This window comes from Eptatretus burgeri, chromosome 17, assembly GCF_056783735.1.
Source record: "Eptatretus burgeri isolate ZD-2024b chromosome 17, Ebu_testis_v1, whole genome shotgun sequence".
Lineage (NCBI taxonomy): Eukaryota > Metazoa > Chordata > Myxini > Myxiniformes > Myxinidae > Eptatretus > Eptatretus burgeri.
This window is the reverse complement of record NC_140977.1, coordinates 42931176-42955004: the sequence shown is the minus strand read 5'-3', so window position 1 is coordinate 42955004 and position 23829 is coordinate 42931176. Positions and strand designations below refer to the sequence as shown.

Below are 23829 nucleotides of genomic sequence, written 5' to 3'. Positions count from 1 at the left end.
TCAGGAAATTGGTTTCCATGTCCGAGCAGCCACACACAAGCCTAAGATCACCGTGCGCAATGCCAAGCGTCGGCTGGAGTGGTGTAAAGCTCACTGCCATTGGACTCTGGAGCAGTGGAAACGCGTTCTCTGGAGTGATGAATCATGCTTTACCCTACGGCAGTCTGACGGACGAATCTGGGTTTGGCGGATGTCAGGTGAATTCTACCTGCCCAAATGCACAGTCCTAAGTTTGGTGGAGGAGGGATAATGGTCTGGGGCTGTTTTTCATGGTACGGTCAAGGCCCCTCAGTTCCAGTGAAAGGAAATCTTAACGCTACAGCATACAATGACATTCCAGACAATTCTGCGCTTCTAACTTTGTAGCAACAGTTTGGTGAAGGCCCTTTCCTGTTTCAGCACGACAATGTCCCCATACACAAAGCGAGGTCCATACAGAAATGGTTTGTTCAGATCGGTGTGGAAGAACTTGACTGGCCTGCAGAGAGCCCCGACTTCAACCCCAAACACCTTTGGGATGAATTGGAACACCGACTGTGAGCCAGATCTAATCGCCCAACATCAGTGCCTGACCTCACGAATGCTCTTGTGGCTGAATGGAAGCAAATACCACATCAATGTTCCAACATCTCGTGGAAAGCCTTCCCAGAAGAGTGGAGGCTGTTCTTGCACCAAAGGGGGGGGGACCAACTCCATATTAATACCCATGATTTTGGTATGAGATTTTGGACGAGCAGGTGTGTATATATACATATCTATATATATCTTAGAGTGCGGCAGTACTCCATGTGGTACATATTAAAAGAATGGCATAAGAAGGGGGGAGAGGGGGTGCGGTGGAAAGACGATGCTACTCCACTTTCAAAAGGTGGAGTGGGGTGGGGTTAATACCATCTTGGCCTCCTCACATTCCAATTGCCCTTGAATGTAAACATGTAGTGTCTTCAAAAAGTGGAAGACTTAATAATTTATCATACAGTGCCCTCTTTTCAATAAATAAATAATTTATAGTGACAAAGTACATCGTGAAAACCATTCACATTGAGAAGACAGCATAATGCCCCTTATGTTTGACACGTGACTATTCGGGATAAATACTGGTGGGGGGGGGGGGCTATGCCTCAGAGCTCCCAGCTCCCTTGCAGGACATTCCTCTGGTGTGTGTGTGTGTGTGTGTGTGTGTGTGTGTGTGTGTGTGTGTGTGTGTGTGTGTGTGTGTGTGTGTGTGTGTGTGTGTGTGTGTGTAAAGAGAAAGGAACACAATATCAAGTTAACAAGTTAAAAATGATGCCAAGCAGGCAGTGGGCATATGCAGTTGGTCATGACATGTCAAAACACGAACATCTGTTTGGCAAGTTTCCAGGCCCTCCGTTCCCGCGTCTCCCTGTCCCCACGTTTCCCGGTCCTCCGTCCCCACATCTCCCGGCCCTCCGTCCCCACATCTCCCGGCCCTCCGTCCCCACATCTCCCGGCCCTCCGTCCCCACATCTCCCGGCCCTCCGTCCCCACATCTCCCGGCCCTCCGTCTCCTGGCTCTCCGTCCCCACGTCTCACTGTCCCCACATCCCGTCTCCCTGTCCCTGCATCTCACTGTCCCCACGTCTCACTGTCCCCACGTATCACTGTCCCCAAATCCCCACGTCTCCCGGCCCTCCGTCCTCACGTCTCCCAACAATCTGACCCCATCTCCGGGTTCCTGTTCGAAAGTCCGTAAGCATCACTATAGTGAAGTGTGTGTTATCACGTTATATCAACCTTCTATCCCAAAACACTTCCACAGGTACAAATGAGAATCCGTTTACATAGATCGAAGCACCTGTTCAGTTTTCTCGTGGACCAATCACACACACACACACACACACACACACACACACACACACACACACACACACACACACACACACACACACACACACACACACACACACACACACACACACACACACACACACACACACACACCCTTTAACACATCGGATGCCGTCTACGTCGCCATTGATATCACCTTTCCTGTTCGAGTCACCAGAGTCGAACAATTGTGGACAATCCTAAAAAAGAGCCACCAATGACAAAAAGCGATCCCACTCTCCTCACACGGACATCAGGGAACACACAAACACATTCTCGTGTTCTGCATGGTCTCTGAGATGAGGTGTAAATGAAGGTGTGCGTGTGCGTACCTTTTCCCACCGATTTCCCCGCTTTTTATTTTCTCGCCGTCCCAGTTCACGTCGACCAATAATACCACCTACCCGGGCCCCGCTTCACGCGGGGAATGATGGGACACACCAGCTCTTGCCGGCGTGACGTCATTGTTTTCCCCACGTGGCCGCTGTGGATGGGTGGGAGGAGCTAAGCGAGGGAGGGGCGGAGTCTTGTTTGTACTGACGCGGCCTTAAAAAAAAAATGTACAACTTGTATTGTATAATTGTACAAATTGTACACGACGGCAGTACAACTCATAAAAAATGTCGTTAATAAATGTTTTCTCCTCTTGGTTCACGAAAAAATATTTTGCCGAAAAAAAATAAGTGACCACTATATTCGTTATGTGTGTGTCTGTCTGTCTGTCTGTCCCGAGCATAGCTCCGTGGGTTTTGATCCGATCCTGATGAAATTTTGGTGGGAGGTTTATATCATGATGTGGTTGTGTTTTCCTGAAAATGGGCGTGGTCCGCCCATTATGGGCGGAGCCACGCTCAAAAAATGTGTTTTTAGGGGGTAGCCGATTTCAATTTGTATCTTCTCCTCGGGGGTTTGTCGAATCTGACAGGGGTTTCGGTATTTGGTTAGCCCAATGGCACCTGCATAGCCCCACAGAGCTCGATTTTTCATTTTCATCCCAAGGTCATGAACTTAGAAAATTTCAAATTTTGCATAAAAAATCAGACGACCCCCAAACTTTGAGAGCGAGGATGACAATATTTTTTATGCATAATCTTGAGGTCATTCCCCACCTAAAGTCTTGAAACCATTTTTCTCTATCTCGAACACCTTGCCCGTGGCGCCCCCTTCAAGTTTGTTTTTACACTGATTTCATCAAAGTATGGATAATCCGAGGAGTGCGAAATGCCATATAGCCTATATGACGTTGTATTGTTCCTGGAATGTTCCAGAGGAAGTTTTGCACCAAAAGTCATAATCCTTGACCTTTGACCTTTAAAGTTCAAAAAGGTCAAATTTTCAGAGTTGTGGGAATCGAACCGGGTTTTCGACCTTCTTCGACGAACTAACTGCAATAAACTATAGCACGTATCCTGTTTCCTTATTTTAATGTCCACAACATTGTTTTGTGACCTTTAAAGGTTATGCAAAGGTCAAATTTTTAAAGTTGTTGAACGAAACCGGGTTTTCGACATTTTGCAGCGAATAACCTGTCACCCGTACCACATCATGTTGATCATTTTTATAACTTGGTCAAACATTATCACATTGTCTCATCCTTGACTTGTGAAACAATCTACATCGTCAAATAACGCTCGTGAACCATCGTCGTCTTCAGACGTGAGTGTGAGTGTGAGTGTGAGTGTGAGTGTGAGTGTGAGTGTGTGTGTGAGTGTGTGTGTGTGTGTGTGTGAGTGTGTGTGTGTGTGTGTGTGTGTGTGAGAGTGTGTGTGTGTGTGTGTGTGTGTGTGTGAGAGTGTGTGTGTCTGTGTGTGTGAGAGTGTGTGTGTGAGTGTGTGTGTGTATTGTCTTTATGAAATGTTCAAGACAAAAATATGGTTCGGAAAAGGCAATTTCTTGGAAAATAATAGGAACTTCTTTGTGAGTGAATGGGTTTTAATGAGTTTTTGTAAACAATACAGATTAATGGGAGTGGAAGAGAGTTATTAGGGAGGTGTGGTCATGTGGTGAGGGGATAGGGAGGAGGGAGTGTGACGGTTTTGGGATGGCAGCGATTGGGGTGGCGAGCGGTCAGGAGGGATGGTGGCGATGGGGGGGGGGGGGGGGGTCAGGAGGGATGGTGGCGATGGGGGGGTCAGGCGGGATAGTGGCGATGGGGGGTCAGGAGGGATGTGGCGATGGGGGGGGGGTCAGGAGGGATGGTGGCGATGGGGGGGGGGGGGTCAGGAGGGATGGTGGCGATGGGGGGGGGTCAGGAGGGATGGTAGCGATGGGGGGGTCAGGAGGGATGGTGGCGATGGGGCGAGGGGTCAGGAGGGATGGTGGCGATGGGGGGGACAGGGTTACTGGTGGTGGAGGGGGGATGGTAGTGGTGGTCGGTTAGAGTTTTGTTGGTGGTGAGGATGAAGTTTGTGTCTTGCTTGGATAAATTCTCTGCAGTGAGATGGGATGGTGGCGATGGGGGGGGGGGCGGGATCGGGGAGTCGGGAGGGATGGTGGCGATTGGGGGGAGGGGGTCGGGAGGGATGGTGGGGGGTGGTGGCAATGGGGGGAGTCGGGAGGGATGGTGGCGATTGGGGGGGAGGGGGTCAGGAGGGATAGTGGTGGTGGAGGGGAACAGGATTGGTGGTGGTGATCGGTTAGAGTTTTGTTGGTGGTCAGGATGAAGTTTGTGTCTTGCTCAGATAAATTCTCTGCAGTGAGATGGGATGGTGCAGTGCACTTCCGTCTGTGGTGGTTCGTCTCTGTGTTCGATTCCCAATGCAGATAAAACTGTTGGATTGTTGCTTTATAGGCAGGCCATTGTAACAAAATGCGGCGTCACTCGGGTGGATGTGAAGCTAGGATTCGGTTGCATCGGTTGGAAATTAAAGAACCCATGGTGTCTCTCGTGAAGCCAAAGATGAAGTGAGTTATCGTGTTATCAACAGAACCCTGAACAAATTACCAATTCCTGCCCTGAATACTGCTGGGAAGACAAAGGCAGAGGGAAAGACATCAAATCTACAAGAATGGAAGAAAACTGAAAAGAACCTAAATTTAAATTACAAGTTGAAAATGTCAAAAAAAAAACCCAAAACCGTTTATTCCACGGCAAACAAAGCGAGTAAAGTTTATTTTCACGTGCAAATGTGCAGACATCGTTTTCAATGGCATTAAAGTTAATCAAAGTATTTACAAACATGGTACAGAGTGGTGCCACTGATCAACGGGTGATAAATCATGGTGACACCCCAGAGCATTTGAAGGAGGAATTCCAGGTGTGACGCACAATTGTGATTCAGTTTGAGGGTGCAGGTAATTCGTGGGTTCATTGGAGGGGTGTGAAGTCATCTTCTCCAAAAAGCTTCTTAAAATACTCCACAAATGGCTCGCAGTGCTCACCTGAAGAGCGAAATAAGATGTTACTTTTTTTTTGTACCGACGAAGGCATCGTACATGACTGGTAAAAAGGGAGTGGTGGGGTGGGGTTAAGGTGACTAACACGACAAGGGAGAAGGGCTGGGTATAGGACAAAGCAGAAGCTTGAGGTGACTTTGGGCAGCACTCTTGAAAGTGTGTGGGAAGGCAAAAACAAACTACCTGACACATCCCTAGCTTAAGAAATTGTGTCAATCCCATCTTCCCACCCACCAACAGAAAGTATTGTTTAGCCTGAAATGGAAGGTCTTCTTGAGATGCAAAACATGGCCCAACAGTAAGAGCGTCGACTCAGGAGTTTAGGAGGTCGATGGTTCGAACCGGACCACGACCGAGTCGCACCAAAAACGAAACATGGTACGTGCTGCTTCCTTGCTCGACGCTTGGCATTTGGAGAATAGAGCACGGACAACCAACCATTGATCGGCGACCACTGTGCAGACTTTATGGGCCTAATGGCCTCCTCCTCGGTTGAAGTTCCTTGCAAGGGAACTCGTGTTATTGCAACATGCATGCAAGTAATGCACAGCATCCCGAATCGGAAGCGGAAAATAAAAATATCCTCCAAATGCTTCGACTCAACATGTTCCCAAAATTGCATACCTCGGATGTACATTTCCACCACCAACTTGTATGTGGGGTGCTTGTAGCTAGATAGCTATACATACACTGCCAGGCATTCAAAAAGATCAAAATCACTTCTTTGCATAATGAACGTCCCTCTGTTGTTGCTTAGTGCGATACTTAACAGTTACCTGGGTTGAAGTGAGGACTGTTACGTAAACGTTGGTTCCGTTGCTCAAAGAACTTGAAGACGCAAAAGAACAGCAGCGAGTCGCCTACATGGCTCGCCGCCTCCAGAAACTTTCGTGCAGACATGATGTCGGCTCCTCCAGACGCACGCACAAAGCGCAGCGCCGCCAACACGCGGCCTTTGGACAGAAGAACCTCCACGATCTCGTCGTTCGCCGTTGAGAGCCGCTGTGGAAGTGGTGACAACATCTGGCATCGACACGGAAAATGTCCGAAATGGCTTGGAAAGCCATGTGTTCCTCTGTGGCTCTAACCTAATCAAATAACCAGCATGTTATGTATAAATAATACAGGTATTGGTCTGCTTAATGCTTCTTGGTAGGAAAGCCTGCTCTTCAATAGTATCAACTGAGCCATTATGTTTATTCCGAAGAGTAATGAAAAATATTATTATTATTATTATTATTGGCATCCTCAGCTTAAATCTGGCAAGTCGGCGGTTCAAACTCGACACCGGCCGAGTCGTAGCAACGACTTAAAGAATGGTAAGTGCTGCTTCCTTACTTAACACTCAGCATGTTAAAAACAAAAACAAAAAAACATCGAGCACGGACAAACAACCATAGTTTGGCAACCGTTGTGCAGGCCTTGATGGGCCTAAAGACCTCCTGAATCGAAGGCCCTTGTAATGAAAGTCATACATTTGGTGATCGGCAAAATTCGCTTTCATATGGAGCCATTTGCCAAAGGTCTATTTCATGGGCCTCGGGTCATAAGCGGATTTGCCAAAAGTCTATATATGTGGCATATGCAGATTGAGAATAAATTTGATCACATCAGTGGAACCGTTCAATAAACCCGTCATGAAAGATTATGTTTTAGAAATGTTTTGAAGTGCGGGTGAAAAAAAAAAAATATATAATGAAAAAGGTGAAAACTTCACAAAAATCAGGGAACATGAGCTGCGGTGAGAAGTTTCAAAGATACAAGAGACTTAAGATGGAGGAATTGAGGAACAAAGCTTCAAGGAGCTTCAAAATGGCCCGTGTGTCGAGACGGCGTGTTCACAAAACAAAAGGATTTTTCATTCCTCGGAGTCGCTCAGTGTTAGAAAAATTAACACCTGATACACATCCCACCACATCTGCTTGCACCGCAACTGGCATGTGCATGAAAGGGAGGAAAATGATGATTAAGTACGAATCTGAAGGCAATGACCTCTGCCAGACCCTACCCTTGCACTTGTATGAAACTGTAATGAAGAACTCTAGTTTCCGTGGATAGGGAGAACATGAAAGGGAGAAAAAAAAACAAACAAATCAACACCACCACCACTACCACCACCACAAATTGTGACGTTGTTACCATCTCGTTGCGTGGTGGAAATGCACAAATAATGAAATGCCGAAGAAGTGATGCAATCGCACACGATACCTTGGACGCACATTTGGCACGGTGCGGAACAACTACAGTGGCAGTCAGTTTGCGCAGCATATTAAATGCACGTGTGAGTCTGCACATGGCAAACATGTGGGGTACGCTTCGAGCACGAACCCAAACCCAACTGACGTATTCCTCCACCCCCTCCCCTTCCACCCCCATTCCCACCTTACTCCTCATCCACGTTTGCTGATATTCTTCCAAAATTATTTATTGCTTGTTTAATTACATTATAAACTAGAAGGGCGCTCGGTAGAGCTACCTTTAGGTTACCCTGTCAACCATCTGTGTGCAGAAACATGACCGGATTGAATGAAAAGTAATTCAACGGTTATTTCTTTCCTTGAATTATCATTTTGAAGAGTGAACAGCAAGGGAAGATTAATATTTAGGATTCCAAGCTTTCAATGACCATATGAAGTGTGTAATTTAGAGCACATGTTGGCTAATAGCTCGAGTGAAGAAAGAAAAGATATCCATTAATCAGAGTGATTGACGAGCAAGTATGTACGAGGGAACAAAAGAGGAGAAAGTGAAATGATGAGAGTGCACAGAAAGAATAAAATAAAGGGAAGGGGGAAACGAAGGACGTTTCAAAATTGGCCTAAAGTATTTTCCATGAGCAAATGTAATAAGGTTCAGGTCACAGTGACTGGTGAGGAGCAGAGCTTGATGTTTGCGTGAAGTCGCCGAGGTTTGCACCAGAACAAATACACAAATACACAAATACGCGCAAGCACGCACGCACGCGTTTCGTTTGCCAATGAGGTTACTGCGCGACTTCAATTTCGTGTCGAGTTTGGCTCATTCCTAATAATCCATCCATCCATTGGGACCATACTCCGTGCAGAGCATTTGTGCTGCGTAAGCAGTCTCCTTGGCTATTGGGCACAATCCTGGACGGGTCACCACTCCGACACAGTGCACCAGCAAGCTGGCACTCATTTTGCCGACCTCGGAAGGATGACAGGCAGAGTCAACCCTACCTGGTATTAATTAAACAGAAAAGCGGGATTTGAACTCAGGATCTTAGGATCCCAAGCCCACCACCCTAACCATTAAACCAACACCGGACATTCCTAATAATGACCTGAAGTTAATATCAATGTTATTCCAATAGCCATATAACAACAACTGGAGTAAAGTCGATGGCGAGTCATCTCAAATCAACACGATTCCCACTCAAAGCAAATTTTAAAGATGGCATAAAGTTACAGCAGGAATGACCCAACATCAAATTTTAAGTTAGAAATAGCTTCTGTTTTGACCCCAAGACCCGAAAACGCCCGATGCATGAATCTGTGGTCAAATAATAATTTTAGAAGTTACATATTTCATGTGTCCCCCCAATGTTGATTGCATACACAAAGTTTAATTTTACAAAATGTGCTCGTAATTGAAATTTCTGGTATTTGACCTTTTGACCCCACACCAGGGCCCCAGGGGGTGTGGCCAAAAATGATACTGCTCTCACATCTTCTTGCCATGTGGTGCTCAAAAATACCAAGTTTGGTGAATTTCTGGCACAACTGTTTCGGAGGAGATAGCGTGATGGACGGACAGACGGACAGACAGACAGACAGATCTGATTATAATATCCTCCCGTTTTTGTTTTTTATAAAGTGTGGGGATAAAAAAAAATACCCGTCATAATATCCGTTTTGATACTTTCTGAATAAAAACAATACCTTTAACATATCCAGAGCGAGCTGGTGTGCCGGAGGGTAGAAACTTTCGAGTGACAGCATCAGACACGCCTTGGGATTATGGAAAAAGAGGGAAGGAGGAGGTGATGGTCAGAAGAATGGTGGAAAGGAGAAACAAAAGTGCATCAAGCATCAAGATGACCATCGAATCGGCAGCTGGACAACCAGCTTTGTAACACGTTAGCCACTGAGCGGTCTGATCTGTATTTATTAAAACAGCATTTTGAATGCGGTTCCAGAGTGTGTGAGTATTCTTCAAGCACTATCCCAACCCAATTTACTTATTCCTCCCCCTCCCCCACCCCAATACCTCACCCCACCAAATCCCTCACCCATGTCCACCCCTTACCACTTTCACCAACCTTCGTTACTAAACTTCCAAAATGATTTATTGCTCGTTTACACCAGCAGAGTTTGCGCATTACTTGCTGAAAAAAAATTATAGTCTGTGTTTTGCAAAAAGATTACAGATGTTTGTGTGGTGTGTGTCTCTAAAAGGGTCTAAAGGGTACTTTCCAATCGTAGTTAGGGTCTAGAAGGTTTAAGGGATCTAAAGGGTCTCATCTCAAAAGGATGTCAATGTTTTAGGGGTCTAAAGTATCTAAACGCTCCAAAGCATTAAATGGTCAAGGGTCCAAGCAGTCTAAAGGGGTTTAAAGGGGGTCTAACGGGGTCCAAAGATGTCGAACATGTCTAAAGGGAGTAAGGGGTCTAAACGGTGTTAAAACCTAAGGGGTGTAACGATCTAAACTTCACTATTTTTTCGAGGGGGGGTACTTTTGCTGATAAGACTTCAGTGTGAGAGCTGCCACACCCCCTGCAGGACTCCATCATGGCCGCTCTTAGGCCATGCCTCCACGTATTCTTCTTCGTTGTGGTTAACTGGGCTGCCAGCAAAATTGTTTGTATATACTGCCATCTGCTGAAGTAGTGATTTACTTTTATGCTTCGCATTGGAATGTTAGTCAATTTGATAGCATTTACGGCAAATTATGATGGGGCGTTTTCACATTTGTGTAATATCGGCCGCACGTCAGGGACCGCACTTTAGGCCATCAGAGTCCACCAGTGGCTCGTGGACTGTGCAACGAAGAAAAGAGATGCAAAGGGTCTGTGGGGTTTAAAGGGTTGAAAAGGTAGAAAAAGGTCTAAAGTATCAAAACGGTCTTACAGGTGGAAAGGGTGCAAGGGTCTCATGAGTCTTTGGGTTCTAAAGGGTCAACAGGGTCTCAGGGTCCCAAAGGGTCTAAAGGTTCTAAAGTTTCTAAAGGGGTCTATAAGATCTGCATGGTCTGAAGTTTCTAAGGGGTCGAAAAGTTCTAAAGGGTCAACAGGGTCTCGAGGGTCTTATGGTTTGAAAGGAGTCTACAAGGTCTTCAGGTTATAAAGTGTCTTGGGGATCTTGATGGTCTAAACTAAATGTATATCGGGGTCTAAAGGATGAAAATATCGAAAGGGTCTTCAAAGGTCGAAGGGGTCTCAGCAGGCCAAAAGTTGAAAATGTACGTTTCAATATTACATAATTAATAGACGAAGGCAACTGATGTTCAAACAGTATGTGATGAAGAGACATATAGTCACATGGGTTAATGGCTGGACATACACGTGCTCCATTATGAAGAGATTACAAACAAGAGTGAGCATTTAACAATGCAGAGTCTACCCGGGGCAGATATATTACAATAGGTCTGAGAAATAACGATCTGTATCAAAGCAGATCTGCATGCGGACTCACGCACTCATTCATTTAGCGACACACAGATACCGACCACGGGATACTCCCGTCCCGGTGGATAGCCGCATTGCGGTGGACACTGCATTTCGTGTGGACCTCAAACCGGCAACCTTCTTGTACAACCTAAGTGGGGGATAAATGGCGCGGGCCTTCTTGCACAACCTGAGCAGAGCTCAATGCTGACTACCAAGGAGCCAGAACACATTTGCCCTCAGTTACCAGTTTCTTGGAATCACTGAGGACATGGTACTGGAGTAGCTGGTGCAGCTGGTAAAAAGCGTTGTTCCTCACAAGTGTGTTAATCACGAGCTCGTACAGGTAATGCTGGTTGCAAGAGATGGAAAAGGTGTGTAAGCAGACGTGCCAATGGGGAATGAGAAAAACAAGGTTTTTAAAATTGATCATTCACATGAAACCACTCTTAAACAATCCAGTTTTATATTGTCAAATCGTTTGTAACAGATGCCAATTTGGAGGCAAGAAAAGTGGAACTTCACTCATTGATGGAAAAGCCTGGCAATTATGTGATCGAAGCAATCATTCCAAGTCTTTCCTTGAAAAATTAGAACTACTTATAGCCTACAAGGCCTACACTAGCAGCTCGGTGGAGTACTGCTCTCCCCTACGAGTTGGTGTCCCAACATCACATCCGTCTCTCCTGGATTCTGTGGAATTCATGAAGCTCAAAAAACTATGAGAATCGCCTGCGACAAGGCCGAAGTACGAGTTCTGCTGCTCTCCCATCACAGACAGGTCGGTGGTCTGGTTCTTAACGCCGCTGCTCTTGCCCAGCTCCCTATGCTCTCTCAGCCCTCCGGCCTTTTCCAGCGACTCCAAGATGCACTGCACACCTCAACGCTTTCATTCCTCTTTCCCCCATTTGTGGAATCGACCTCCTGAGAGACTGTTCAAACTCACGATTCCCTCCAGGGCTTCAAGCAGATGGTGCACCATCGTCTCATGTCATCCCAACCCAAAATCTTTTCAACCACCATTCTTCATCATCATAATCATCATGATGTACCATGCTCTATGCCAATTTGGCATACAAAAAGTTTGTAACAGAGCATTGGTGCTGCTGAATATGGTACTAAACTACAATCCTGGTTATGTCACCATGGTGACTAAGGAAGGTAGGGCAGGATTAAAAAAAAATTTAATTTGGCCAGGGTGCCAGCGTTAGCCAGCCTACTCTTCGCAAAGGACACCGTGGGATCTTTAACATCCAACAACTCATGCCGGCAGATTGGACGTCCAGTTTAACGCCTATACGAGGGACGGCACACACCGATTTATCACCGTGTGTGCCGTCCCTCGGATAGAAGATAAACTGGGGGTCCCGTCTACTGGCACGAGTTGGTTCACTTTCAAGATCCCACTGCGTCCTTCGTGAAGAGTGGACGAGCTATCGCCGGCACCGTGAACAAATTTCAAAATCCTGTGCTCACCTGCGTCGCACGTCAGGCCTGGCCAGCCAGTTCGCGAAAGACTTGGGCCAAGCTTCCCCTGGCCAACCCCACAAGAACAATGGGAATAATTTTGGTCATGAAAGAAGAAGTGGTAACCAGCACCCAACATCACGTGCTTCTCGCTTTTATGCACGTGATGAAACTCGTTGGTGGTCAATGAGTATATAAATCGGGTGGAATTGCGAATAATTCGGCGCTATCAAGTCAACGAGAACATCAATCCTGTTTAAGTTTACAGACTAATTAGTCTCACTGTATTTGACTGGTAGAACAAATCCTTTTTTTTTTTTTCTTTTTTTTAAAAAGATGCAAACCAAGCCGTCTTGCAAGACCTGCTATAAACACAGAAAGTGAGCTGTGGATAGCGTTTTGACTTTCACTGATCCAACGGTGAATGAGGAAGCGCATGTGAGTGTTGAGTCGACCATTCATGGACAAGTTAACTTCTGCAAACTTGGTGCAAGATGACTGCCAAGTGAATCCACATTCGATAATAATCAGCATTGAGAGTCACTGCTTGTTCGAGTTGTCAGCTCGATTCACTGAACAAAATTTATGATGGTTTTGAAATCCGGCAGGACGACTTGTCAAAAGGGCTTCCAAGGAAGGCCGACGACTTGGTATTCTCAGCAGAGCCAAGTCCAACCTGAGCCGCTCAAAGCTCCTTTCAGTATTCTAAGGCCTTCAACCTGGGTCCCCATTCTGGGCTGGAGTAACCGTTTCTCATCTTGCTTCCCTGGAAAACATCGAGTCCAATGCTCTCCGTGTTAATGAAATGTGTGGCAGCAGGCAGACTTCCAAAAGTCCCAAGGTCTACTTCTCGCTCACCACAGATATGTGGGTGGACTCTCAGAGTTTCCTGTCGTTCACTTCTGGCCTTACTTCTCCAACATTCATTAGTCCTCTCTGGTTACACGCGTTCTTCCAGAATCCCACACCTTGTTATCCTACCTAATCCTAAAGAGAATGCTCACCTTCAATCATCTCTCTATTGTACAGTCTGCGGATTAGACTCCCCGAGTCTGTTATCTCGTGCCCCTCCCTCCAGCCCTTCAGGAGTGCCACTCATCGTCACCTCATGCTTTCTCCCGTTCCCATCTAAGCTCTCTTCTGATCTTGGTGACCCCCTTCCTCCCTCTCTAACAATCATCCACTCAGTTGTGATGCCTTTGTCTACACGTTCCTCTTTGATCCTTTGTCAATCTGTGAATCTACCGCCCACTCTCATTTCGCTCCCCCATGAACCTAGATTCTCGATTTATGTCGACAAAAAACACCTTAATTTGTGACCGGGTGGTGAAACGTGGACGCATCACCACGCCTCGTAATCAAAAAGGGGCAAGCATGCCGTGGTGCCACCCTGAAGTACTGAATCATTTTTATCATGCAAGTAAACCTTTGTCACAAACATAGGTCCAGGTCGTTTTTACACCTCATCGACCACCCTCATACTTCAAGAATCTCATCAAGAGCTGACCAACCCATGCCCTCACCTGTGCATGGATGTGGAATTGTGTGAGGGAGCGAATGTACTCCATCAGTACAGCAATAACAAACTTGTACGAAATAGTCTGCAGGGATTGGGTGGTCACAACACAACAGGTGATTTTTCAGGGGTTTACCCGTTCAAGAGCTTGAGCTCGTCATGAAGATTTAAACATCCTTCTTCTTTAACGGCCACTATTATCCCACCTCTTGTGGGGTCGGCCCGAGTCTTCACGAACTGGCTGGCCAGGCCTGACGGTCGACTCGGGCAGGAATTTGGAATTTGGCCATGGTGCTGGCGAGAGCCCACCTGCTCTTTGTGAAGGACACCATGGGATCTTCAACGTCCAACAAATGCTGGCAGATGGGACTCCCGTTTAACGTCCATCCGAGGGACGGCACACACATTGACGATTCACCCCGCCTGTGAAACACTGGACTGACAGTTTATAACTGGGTTGGGAATCAAACCCAGGCTAGACAGCTTAAAGGCGAGTGTGCATACCTCGAGGCCATCCTGTCAGTCCATAAGATCTAAACATCATCTAAATTAAAACGGCATTGCCATACTTGGAGAATGTAAATAATGGGATCCATCATGTGGTGAAGGCTGGATTATTGTTACAATCAGAGTTGCTGTTACTAAAGAAAAGCAAGCTGGATAATAAATTAATATTGATAGTTTACTCATCAAAGGGTTACAATGTGAGTCTCGTAGGTCCGCTGCACTCATGGGCCAGCGTCCAAATATTGGAAGTTCATAAACTTTTGAGACCCATCCTTCCGTACGCTGTACACATCCTTTTTCTTACCAGTCTCCTCCCAACATATTTACTGTTCTTTCCCCACTCCCTAACACCCCACCCGCACCCCTTCTCATCTCCTTTCACAATTATATCACAAGTATCAACCAGACTCGGTGGCATAATGGTTGGAGCATCCATTCTGAGACTGGGAGGTCAGTGGATCGAACTCCGGCCGAGTCGTACCGACGATTGTAAAAATGCTACGTGCTGCTTCCTTGCTTGAAGCTGAGCATTTAAAAACGATAGAGTATGGGCAAACAACCATAGGTTGGTAATACAAGTAGTACGAGTATGAGTGCAGGCATTGATGGGCCCAATGACCTCCTCATGCATTGAAGTTCCTTGGAAGGGAACTCGTATTATTATTATTACGATTCTCAATTTATTGCTCCTGCCTTCTCTTCTCTGAGTGTATGTAATATAAAGATGGGCCCCTTTGTGAGGCAGAGTGGTCAACACTCTGCTAAAGGCAAATAAACAAACAATTAAATTAGGTGTTGAGAGGGAAATCTAAATGTGAAAGAGGTGACGTCCCACCTTAGATTCAGCGAACGGCACGAGCACAGAAGTGTACATTTCCCATTGGTCGACCACGGCATGTGACCTCACGGGTTTATGTGGCGTGGGTGGTCGCCCACCAGCCCCACCATCCAAAGCCTAAACAGTGCATAATGCATGATTAGCAAGGTGCCTGTGACTTGGCAGGAAGGGGCATCACAACTGTAGTTGTGGAACCGACATGAATACGCATGCTTCTGAAAGCCGGACACTCACCGCTGCGTCGGATTTGTCAGCTTCAAGCCATTCTTTGTAGACGCTGTTTAACTTGTCGAAAACTAGCGACACGACAGCCAGACCCCCTGCTTGGCCACCGCTGAGCACTGCGATTAAAGGGGCAGAGTGAAAGAGTATCACAATGCAAATTAAAAAAAACAAAAATAAAACAGGAGATGGCACAAAATATTTTCCACTCAAGTGATCAGCTGCCGGGCATACATTGAGAACAGACGTTCAAGAGGACGGGGCGGCAATCTCGCCGGAGCAGCAAGAAGTCGACGAGCTGCAATCTGTCGGGTAGTGTTGCGACGATGCGAGGGAGACGCAGACGTAGAGACCAAAGGTAGCCTGTAGGTCAATGAGGGTGGGCAAGAGGGGCAGACGGGGAAGGACATCGGTTGTGCTTGCAAACGGGAAAGTGCAGCGTTCATCACCACGGGTTTACGATGACAGTTCAGTTTTAAATCAGAACTTCAATGAGCAAGGACCTTCCGTTAAAACAAAATGAGTGTTCTGTCGTGTGTGAAAGACAGGAAGAAAAGCTGGTTCTGACCCAGGCCGGCATCCATGATGATGTCTGGTCGAAATACAATCCAGCTGGTGGAATCTAGCCTGTGGTCATGGAAAACACACTCGCATCAATTTGACACCGCTTAGCTTGATCTTTTCTTCCTTGCTCAGCATCACCTAGTTACTCATCACCTTTACGTACCTCCGCTCCGCAGCATAGGTGGTTTAATATAATATGTGTCCCCTTACAAGGACCTCGAATGCAGGAGGAGGCCATTAGGTCCATCAGAGCCTGCACAATGGTCTGTGCGCTATTCTGTTTAAATGCTGAGGGTCAAGCAACGAAGCAGCACGTACCGTATTTTTGAAGTCTATGGCAGGATTCGGTCGGGGTTTGAACCGCCGACCTCCCAGGACTTGGAGCGGACGCTATAACCATTGTGCCACCGAGTCTAGTTACAATGTACACGAGTTTCCCCACACACGGCAAGTTTCACCTTTCAAAACAAAAGGAACACCATTTTTCGTTCCGCCGTTTCATTAGTCAGTGAAATGACCGATCAAACCTGTGAAAATTTGCGAAAGGCCATGTGACTGCATCCGCACAGGTATGCATAAATGTTTGCTTTGACGTAACCTACGATCCATGGAGTGCCTGTACACGTGTATGTGCACACGATCGCTCATGAACACGTAAACATTTGAATACCCTAGGACAGCTTGCCGACCTCTATCAACAACACGCCTGAACACCCAGCTTGTACAAGAGGAACGCCTCTCGTACCTAGTTAATCAGCCAATCAGAATCCAGATTGAGAAGAGCGAAATGACTCCATCCGAGGACATCAACTCATTGGTGTCACTACCATGATCAGCCAAGTATCCCCCCCCCCCCCGCCCCGAGATGTAGAGGTTTCCTCCAAACCTAATTCATCATTTCCCCAGTGTATTGCAGTACACGTTATGGTTTTAAAAGAGTTTAGCACAAGACCATGTTATAACAAACATGATTGGGATGTGATCCGAAAAACATCTCCAATTAAATGGGGGGTATTGTAAGGGAAACTAATATCTGAACACAGGATTGATCTCAGCTTCTCACCGACTGTGAAATCGATTCCACCCGCACACACGCAGCCAATTGGCTTTGCCAGTACGTTAAGGATACAAAGCTCGCAAGTGGTAACGGCTGTGCCAGCTCCAAGACTCGCACCTGCAAACACACAAACAACACTGTGTCCTATCCACATGACAAGAAGGATTTATCAAAAGAAAGACAATAAATCATTCTCACCACTGCACGGGTCACATATTACAAAGTACATCATCAGTCGGTGAATTATTTGTAACGAGCAGAGGACCCGCCCTACGGGCGATCTTGTTCCAAACATGCAACAGGTTCTTCCGACGCATACGTTTATTTGGGCAGTGTATAGGAAAGTGACAGCTCCGTATAGCGAAATAAATAAATAAATAAGCCCGGTTACATGCATGAAGCAAAAACATTACTGCTTAAAATTCAAAACACCTCACTGCACTGTAAATGGTGGAGACTTGAAATCGCCTGGAGGAGGCGCTACATGATACACATTTACATCGAGAATTTGCGTCCCCACCTCCTCAAACCCCCTAAGACCACCAGCAAAGATAAAAACACCCCGATACATGAATGGGGGTCATGCTGATCCTATGTAGCAAGTCTGGATGTAATTGGGCCAGAACTGGAGGAGGAGTAGCATGACAAACCAATCCACAAAACAAACAAACCCACAAACAAATCAACCCACAAACATCTGTCCACAAATTATAGTGAGGATAAACCTGAAAATTTATTCATGTACTTCTGCAGAGAATATCACGTCATTGAATTTCGACTTCACAAACCAAAATAAAATGTCATCCTTGTTAATATTCTTCTTTAACGGCCAAAATTATTCCCACGTTCTTGTGAGGTTGACTGGGGGAAATGTTGGCCCAAGTCTTTCACGAACAGGCTAGCCAGGCCTGATATCCGCCAAAGGTTAGGACAGCAAGTCGGAACTTGTTCAGGGCGTCGGCGATAGCTCGCCTCCTCTTTACGAAGGACACCGTGGGATCTTTAACGTCCACCAACTAATGCCAGCAGACGGAACGCCCAGTATAACGTCCGCCCGAGGGACGGCAAAACAATGATGAATCACCCTGCCTGTGAAACACTGGGATGACAGTTTATAGCTGGGTCGAGATTAAAACCCAGGCTAGACAGCTTCGATGCGAGTGTGCGTACCTCTACGACGTCCTGCCAGTCCGATCCCTTATTAATATTGGCAATGTGAAATGCTCGGCATCATGGGAACACAAATCACACAGTCGTTTATGGACGGAGGTGAAATAAACGAGAGGCATTCACACTCCAGGGAGCTCCTGTCGTGACTGCGGTGGGGATAACTGGCTTGGCGTCACTTGCCAATGACAGCAAGCTCAATGATGCAACACTGTGCACGAGAACAACCGTCGCAACAAAAAAAGAAGCTTGTACAGTTGTGCTGAATGCAAGGAATGAAGTCCGGACACAATACCGGCACGAGGCTGGATGGTGAACGGGCAAATCGGGAGGGACGGCAATACAGGTTGGTGCAACTTGACTGGGCCCTCAGAGACCTTCTTGAGTTGGATGTCAAACACCATGGATGTCTATGGAGCAAGATGACAAAGCAACCCAGTGACAAATGTGAGACTGACTGTATAAATTAATGACGCCACCGGTCATCGGGCAGGCATTTAATTTTTGTTGTTATATACAAGGTCAAGGCTCATGGAAGAACGAGAACACTAAATGGATAAGGACGCAACATAATATAAGTAACAGTAGAAATAGGGGGTAAAGGACAAAATAGAGGGAGATAGAAGAATTGGGGATGTGGCGAACAATGAGGTGTGGAAGATGACACATGGGGTGGACAAAATGGATACAGAAGCAAACTCTCAGGAAGGAAAAAATGTAAGTTTGGAAGGGGGTGGGATTTGGGGTGGTAGGGGGGTTAACGAAGGTAGAAAAGATCATGGTTTCAGGTGTGGGATGATCTGAGATGGTGGTGAACAGCCGTCTTGAGGTGTGGAGGGAAGAATGACATTGAAGAGGATGTGGAAGTGGATTTCACAGGCAGGAAAAAACAGAGGAACCAATGAGTGGAGGTGAGCAGCAATTCTGGATTTAGGTAGTTTCACCAGAAAGGGTTGAAGGTGGACCATGTATGCCTTGCAGAAACCTCATGGGGCAGGGGTGGGGAAAAGCATGGAAGGAGCAGAGGGTGCAAGACCAGAAAAGGAGGCGGTAGAAGACAGAGACCACTGATCATCTGTCTGCGATAGGCCCAGAGACTCAACTTCAGCGTGAGAGATTCCAATAATCTTGAAGGTCTTGGTTTCCACGGCATCAGGGTGAGCAAGGTGTGAGATAGGGGCACAAGCCCAGAGGTGGGAGTACTACTCCGTTGTACTGCCGATGAAGGCTTTGTGGGTGGATAGGTGTTCAGGTGCCCCAAGGAAGGACTTTATACGATGGAGGATGGCCAGTCGGCGACAAGTTTTGGAGGCCAACTTTGAAATGTGGTTTGACCAAGAAAGATCATGGCTGATATTGAGACTCAAGAGTTTGAATGATTGAACTTTCTCAAGAACATTGTTAAGAAAGCAGAAGGGAAGGTTTGCCAGATGGTCCTTTCAGAAAGAGATAGTGAGAGTATTTGATTTGTCAGGATTGAAAGACATATTCCAAGTGTTTGACCAGCTTGTGATTTTTCCTCAAGGTTTGAAGAGAGGGAAGAGGCTGCTGTATGCCTGTCTGAAAGAATCAGGGCCACCACAACAGAGGGTGAAGTCATCAGCAAATAGATAAGAGGATTTTCTAGTCAGAGACCATTGATGAAGATCAGGAGTAGGACTGGGCCCCAAACACTGCTTTGGAGCACTCCAGCCTTAACAGGGAGAGGAGATTAAAGGATTCCATTGAGAGCCACACATTGGCTGTAAGAGTAGAGGAAATCAGTAACTTACAGAAAAAAAAAAACCAACAAACAAAAACTTGCAGACAAAAAGAGTCAAGGAAAGAGTACAAATAAAGAATGAGGATAACAACTACAAGTAAGAAAGAAAATAAAACAAAAAAAATATAATTTGATGTGAATGCGTCGACAGATATGCATTCACCTGGATTAGCTGTCAACCCACTGATATGTTTGATCTCAATTCAAGGTCACATCAGAGAGGGGGCGAGAGAGAGAGAGAGGGGGTGAGAGAGAGAGAGAGAGAGAGGCGAGAGAGAGAGAGAGGCGAGAGAGAGAGAGAGGCGAGAGAGAGAGAGAGAGAGAGAGAGAGAGAGAGAGAGAGAGAGAGAGAGAGAGGGCGAGAGAGAGAGAGAGAGAGAGAGAGAGAGAGAGAGAGAGAGAGAGAGAGAGGGGCGAGAGAGAGAGAGAGAGAGAGAGAGAGAGAGAGAGAGAGAGAGAGAGAGAGAGAGAGAGAGAGAGAGAGAGAGAGAGAGAGAGAGAGAGAGTGTGGCGAGAGAGAGAGAGAGAGAGAGAGTGTGGCGAGAGAGAGAGAGAGAGAGAGAGAGAGAGAGAGAGAGAGAGAGAGAGAGAGAGAGAGAGAGAGAGAGAGAGAGAGAGAGAGAGAGAGAGAGAGAGAGAGAGAGAGAGAGAGAGAGAGAGAGAGAGAGAGAGAGAGAGAGAGAGAGAGAGAGAGAGAGAGAGAGAGAGAGAGAGAGCGTGGCGAGAGAGAGAGAGAGAGAGAGAGAGAGAGAGAGAGAGAGAGAGAGAGAGAGAGAGAGTGGCGAGAGAGAGAGAGAGTGGCGAGAGAGAGAGAGAGTGGCGAGAGAGAGAGAGAGAGGCGAGAGAGAGAGAGAGAGAGTGGCGAGAGAGAGAGAGAGAGAGAGAGAGAGAGAGGCGAGAGAGAGAGAGAGAGAGAGAGCGGGGAGAGAGAGAGAGAGAGAGAGAGAGAGAGAGAGAGAGAGAGAGAGAGAGAGAGAGAGAGAGAGAGAGAGAGAGAGAGAGAGAGAGAGAGAGAGAGAGAGAGAGAGAGAGAGAGAGAGAGAGAGAGAGAGAGAGAGAGAGAGAGAGAGAGAGAGAGAGAGAGAGAGAGAGAGAGAGAGAGAGAGAGAGAGAGAGAGAGAGAGAGAGAGAGAGAGAGAGAGAGAGAGAGAGAGAGAGAGAGAGAGAGAGAGAGAGAGAGAGAGAGAGAGAGAGAGAGAGAGAGAGAGAGAGAGGCGAGAGAGAGAGAGAGAGAGAGAGAGAGAGAGAGAGAGTGGCGAGAGAGAGAGAGAGAGAGAGAGAGAGAGAGAGAGAGAGGCGAGAGAGAGAGAGAGAGAGAGAGAGAGAGAGAGAGAGAGAGAGAGAGAGAGAGAGAGAGAGAGAGAGAGAGAGAGAGAGAGAGAGAGAGATTGAAGAGAGAGAGAGAGAGCGAGAGAGAGAGAGAGGCGAGAGAGAGGGGCGAGAGAGAGAGAGAGAGGGCGAGAGAGAGGGGCGAGAGAGAGAGACGAGAGAGAGGGGCGAGGGAGAGGGGCGAGAGAGAGGGGCGAGAGAGAGGGGGCGAGAGAGAGAGAGAGAGAGAGAGAGAGAGGGGCGAGAGAGAGGGGGCGAGAGAGAGGGGGCGAGAGAGAGGGGGCGAGAGAGAGAGACAATATCAGATGCTTCTAATTCAAGCTATGGCTGCAAAATGATTAAAAAAAAATTTTTTAAACGATAACGTACGCATGGACAGACAGACAGATAGCCGACTGGTCAACAAAAGCATAATTCCTCCGGCTTTCAGCTGCAGAGGCATTAATAATAAATAATGGGGGCCATTTGACTTTTCTGATCGGTACATGGTTCCATTCGTGGTAAATTAAATATTAATAAACCAACAGGAAGCAGTTGGATCGATAAGCGAGAATAAGGCTAAGGGAATAGACGTATTTCTGAGTGTAAGCGAATAAGGTGGAAAAGATGACGCCAAAGTATTTTGTGTCGAGTGAAGGAACTGCATGGTGAGCATACCTTTGAGGCTCGGTGGTGAATCACCACGAGATTGTCCACTACGTTTGTGGCAAAGCAGCCAGTGGAGTTTAACTGCAGAACATGTGTCTTGCAGGTATGTCCATCCCTGTGGATGAGGGATAGCAAATAATTACAAGGAACTCTGATGCAGGAGGAGGCCAGTCGGCCCATAATGCCTGTAGATGCAAACATATGAATCGAAGACAGACGTCAGTCGTTATTTAACCAGTAATACTCATGTTCCCAGAAGACCTAGGGGATGCAGAAGGTAGAAGAGTTCCACTTGCAGACAAAGGAATGGGGAATAGGGAAAAATCGGACACTTTTTTGACAATTCTGATTGGCTGTCTGCTGCACCCCCTATGAGCTAACGTTTTACCGACAAGCACTCCTTTTCACCGAGCAGCTCATAGCACACCAAATGCAACTGTTCCATTCTCAAGCAAGCTTGATAACAAGCCAATAGGTCATGACCAAACCCGGCAAAAACTCGGGGCTTCGTTCGAGACATTCAAATGAATGTACTTCGAAAGGATGGAATGTGACAGGAGCGAAAGGAAGACGAAGAGGTGAAGGCAGTAGATATAGCAAACAAGGAAAGGCAATCATTTTTATGAAGACCGCTGATGAAATCCAAGCAAGGCGCTCGACGACGACACGAGTTATTCCCATTTCATGGGTTCGGCCGGGGAACGTTTTTGTCGCAAGTCTTTCATGAACAAGCTGGCCCGGCCGAACGTTCGATTAAAATAGGTTAGAGCAGGACTAAGTAATTTGTTGAGGGTGCCTGCGATAGCTCGCCAGGAAGAATGAATGCAGTGAGATCTTTAATGTGCACCAAGTTACGCTGGCAGACCTGTATTAACCTTCATCCAAGGGATGGAGCACACATCAACACATCACCCTGCCTGCGAAACACAGGGATGACAGTTTATAAATAGGTCAAGATTCGAACCTAAGATAGACAGTCCCAAGGCAAGTGTGGGTATTCAACCAGCTTATGACGGACACTCCATGCGGTCACACACCAATATAAAAAGTAGTTTCAGGATTCATTTTTAAAAGTAAAAATGTCACACAGCCGAAGGTAGTGCGAGACATACCGCGATAGGTGGTAAAGCCAGACTTCAGATCCAGCCTGACTGGGTGTAGTGCGGACGCGGTGCCGCAAGACGACCACGTACAGCTGCCCATAACTGTAAAGGACAATGAATAAAGGGCGAAACAATAGTTAGTCATAAAACAGAGAGGAAGGATTTCATTTAACTGTATCAGGCATTTTTTTGATGAGGTCCGTGCAGCACTGAATGGTGAGGATTTCAAAATAAGGTGCAAGTCATTGACCGTGATACAATTTGTGGCATGATCGTGTAATAAACCATGACGGTTCCAATATTCAGCAAAATGCAATTTAAAAAAAAAAAATAGCTGATATTGAGATTAAGTTTCAACAACGTTGAAGCGAGAATGGTTGCCAGGGGACCAAAGTCAATGAGGAGGCCCTCATATTTCTACTTGCAGCAGATGTCATTAAAATAGTTAATCATTTTGTGCTAAGGAAGTCATTTTGTGTGGATAAACGGTAACATCATGGATTACGTGTTTGTGTCACTGGGGTAACTAATCTGATCGTGCCAAATATTATGCATGTTGGAGATGCTCCAAAGGGTCGAGGTTTGAGAACCGGCAGCAAGGGATACGAGTAAGGCTTACATCACAGCAGTCGTCACATCCGGTTCGGTAAGGCAGAGCCGAGGAGGCTTGGGAATTACTGGCACCTCAACCTCAAACTTCGTCAACTTGACCAGGTTCCCCACCTGAATGGAAATGCATAACCGTGTTTAGATGTTCATGACTTTTACCTGTGCCCCA

The 23829-nt window shown here is 46.6% G+C and overlaps 2 protein-coding genes across 15 annotated transcripts in view; both read right to left on the bottom strand.

The window, feature by feature from the left end:
- The window catches only part of LOC147009905 (RB1-inducible coiled-coil protein 1-like), a 118826-nt gene extending 116504 nt beyond the window's left edge, over positions 1 to 2322 (bottom strand). For 4 of the 6 annotated variants that reach the window (XM_085862415.1, XM_085862419.1, XM_085862420.1 and 1 more), the window contains exon 1: positions 2181 to 2322. The gene's annotated coding sequence lies outside the window, so the exon portion shown is untranslated. The remainder of the gene's footprint in view (positions 1 to 2180) is intronic. The other 2 variants (XM_085862418.1, XM_085862417.1) reach the window with 2 other exon arrangements.
- A 2605-nt stretch (positions 2323 to 4927) lies between these two features.
- Positions 4928 to 23829, bottom strand: part of RMC1 (regulator of MON1-CCZ1) — a 50076-nt gene continuing 31174 nt past the window's right edge. For 6 of the 9 annotated variants that reach the window (XM_085862594.1, XM_085862592.1, XM_085862591.1 and 3 more), the window contains 14 exons: positions 23671 to 23774; positions 23061 to 23153; positions 21958 to 22063; positions 18505 to 18619; positions 17115 to 17159; positions 15990 to 16043; positions 15656 to 15784; positions 15434 to 15540; positions 15197 to 15316; positions 13862 to 13939; positions 11119 to 11223; positions 9147 to 9215; positions 6021 to 6267; positions 4928 to 5229 (listed from right to left, as the gene is read on the bottom strand). In XM_085862594.1, the coding sequence (XP_085718720.1) occupies positions 5156 to 5229; positions 6021 to 6267; positions 9147 to 9215; positions 11119 to 11223; positions 13862 to 13939; positions 15197 to 15316; positions 15434 to 15540; positions 15656 to 15784; positions 15990 to 16043; positions 17115 to 17159; positions 18505 to 18619; positions 21958 to 22063; positions 23061 to 23153; positions 23671 to 23774 (1446 nt within the window). In that variant the 3' untranslated portion in view covers positions 4928 to 5155. The remainder of the gene's footprint in view (positions 5230 to 6020; positions 6268 to 9146; positions 9216 to 11118; positions 11224 to 13861; positions 13940 to 15196; positions 15317 to 15433; positions 15541 to 15655; positions 15785 to 15989; positions 16044 to 17114; positions 17160 to 18504; positions 18620 to 21957; positions 22064 to 23060; positions 23154 to 23670; positions 23775 to 23829) is intronic. The other 3 variants (XM_085862596.1, XM_085862598.1, XM_085862597.1) reach the window with 3 other exon arrangements.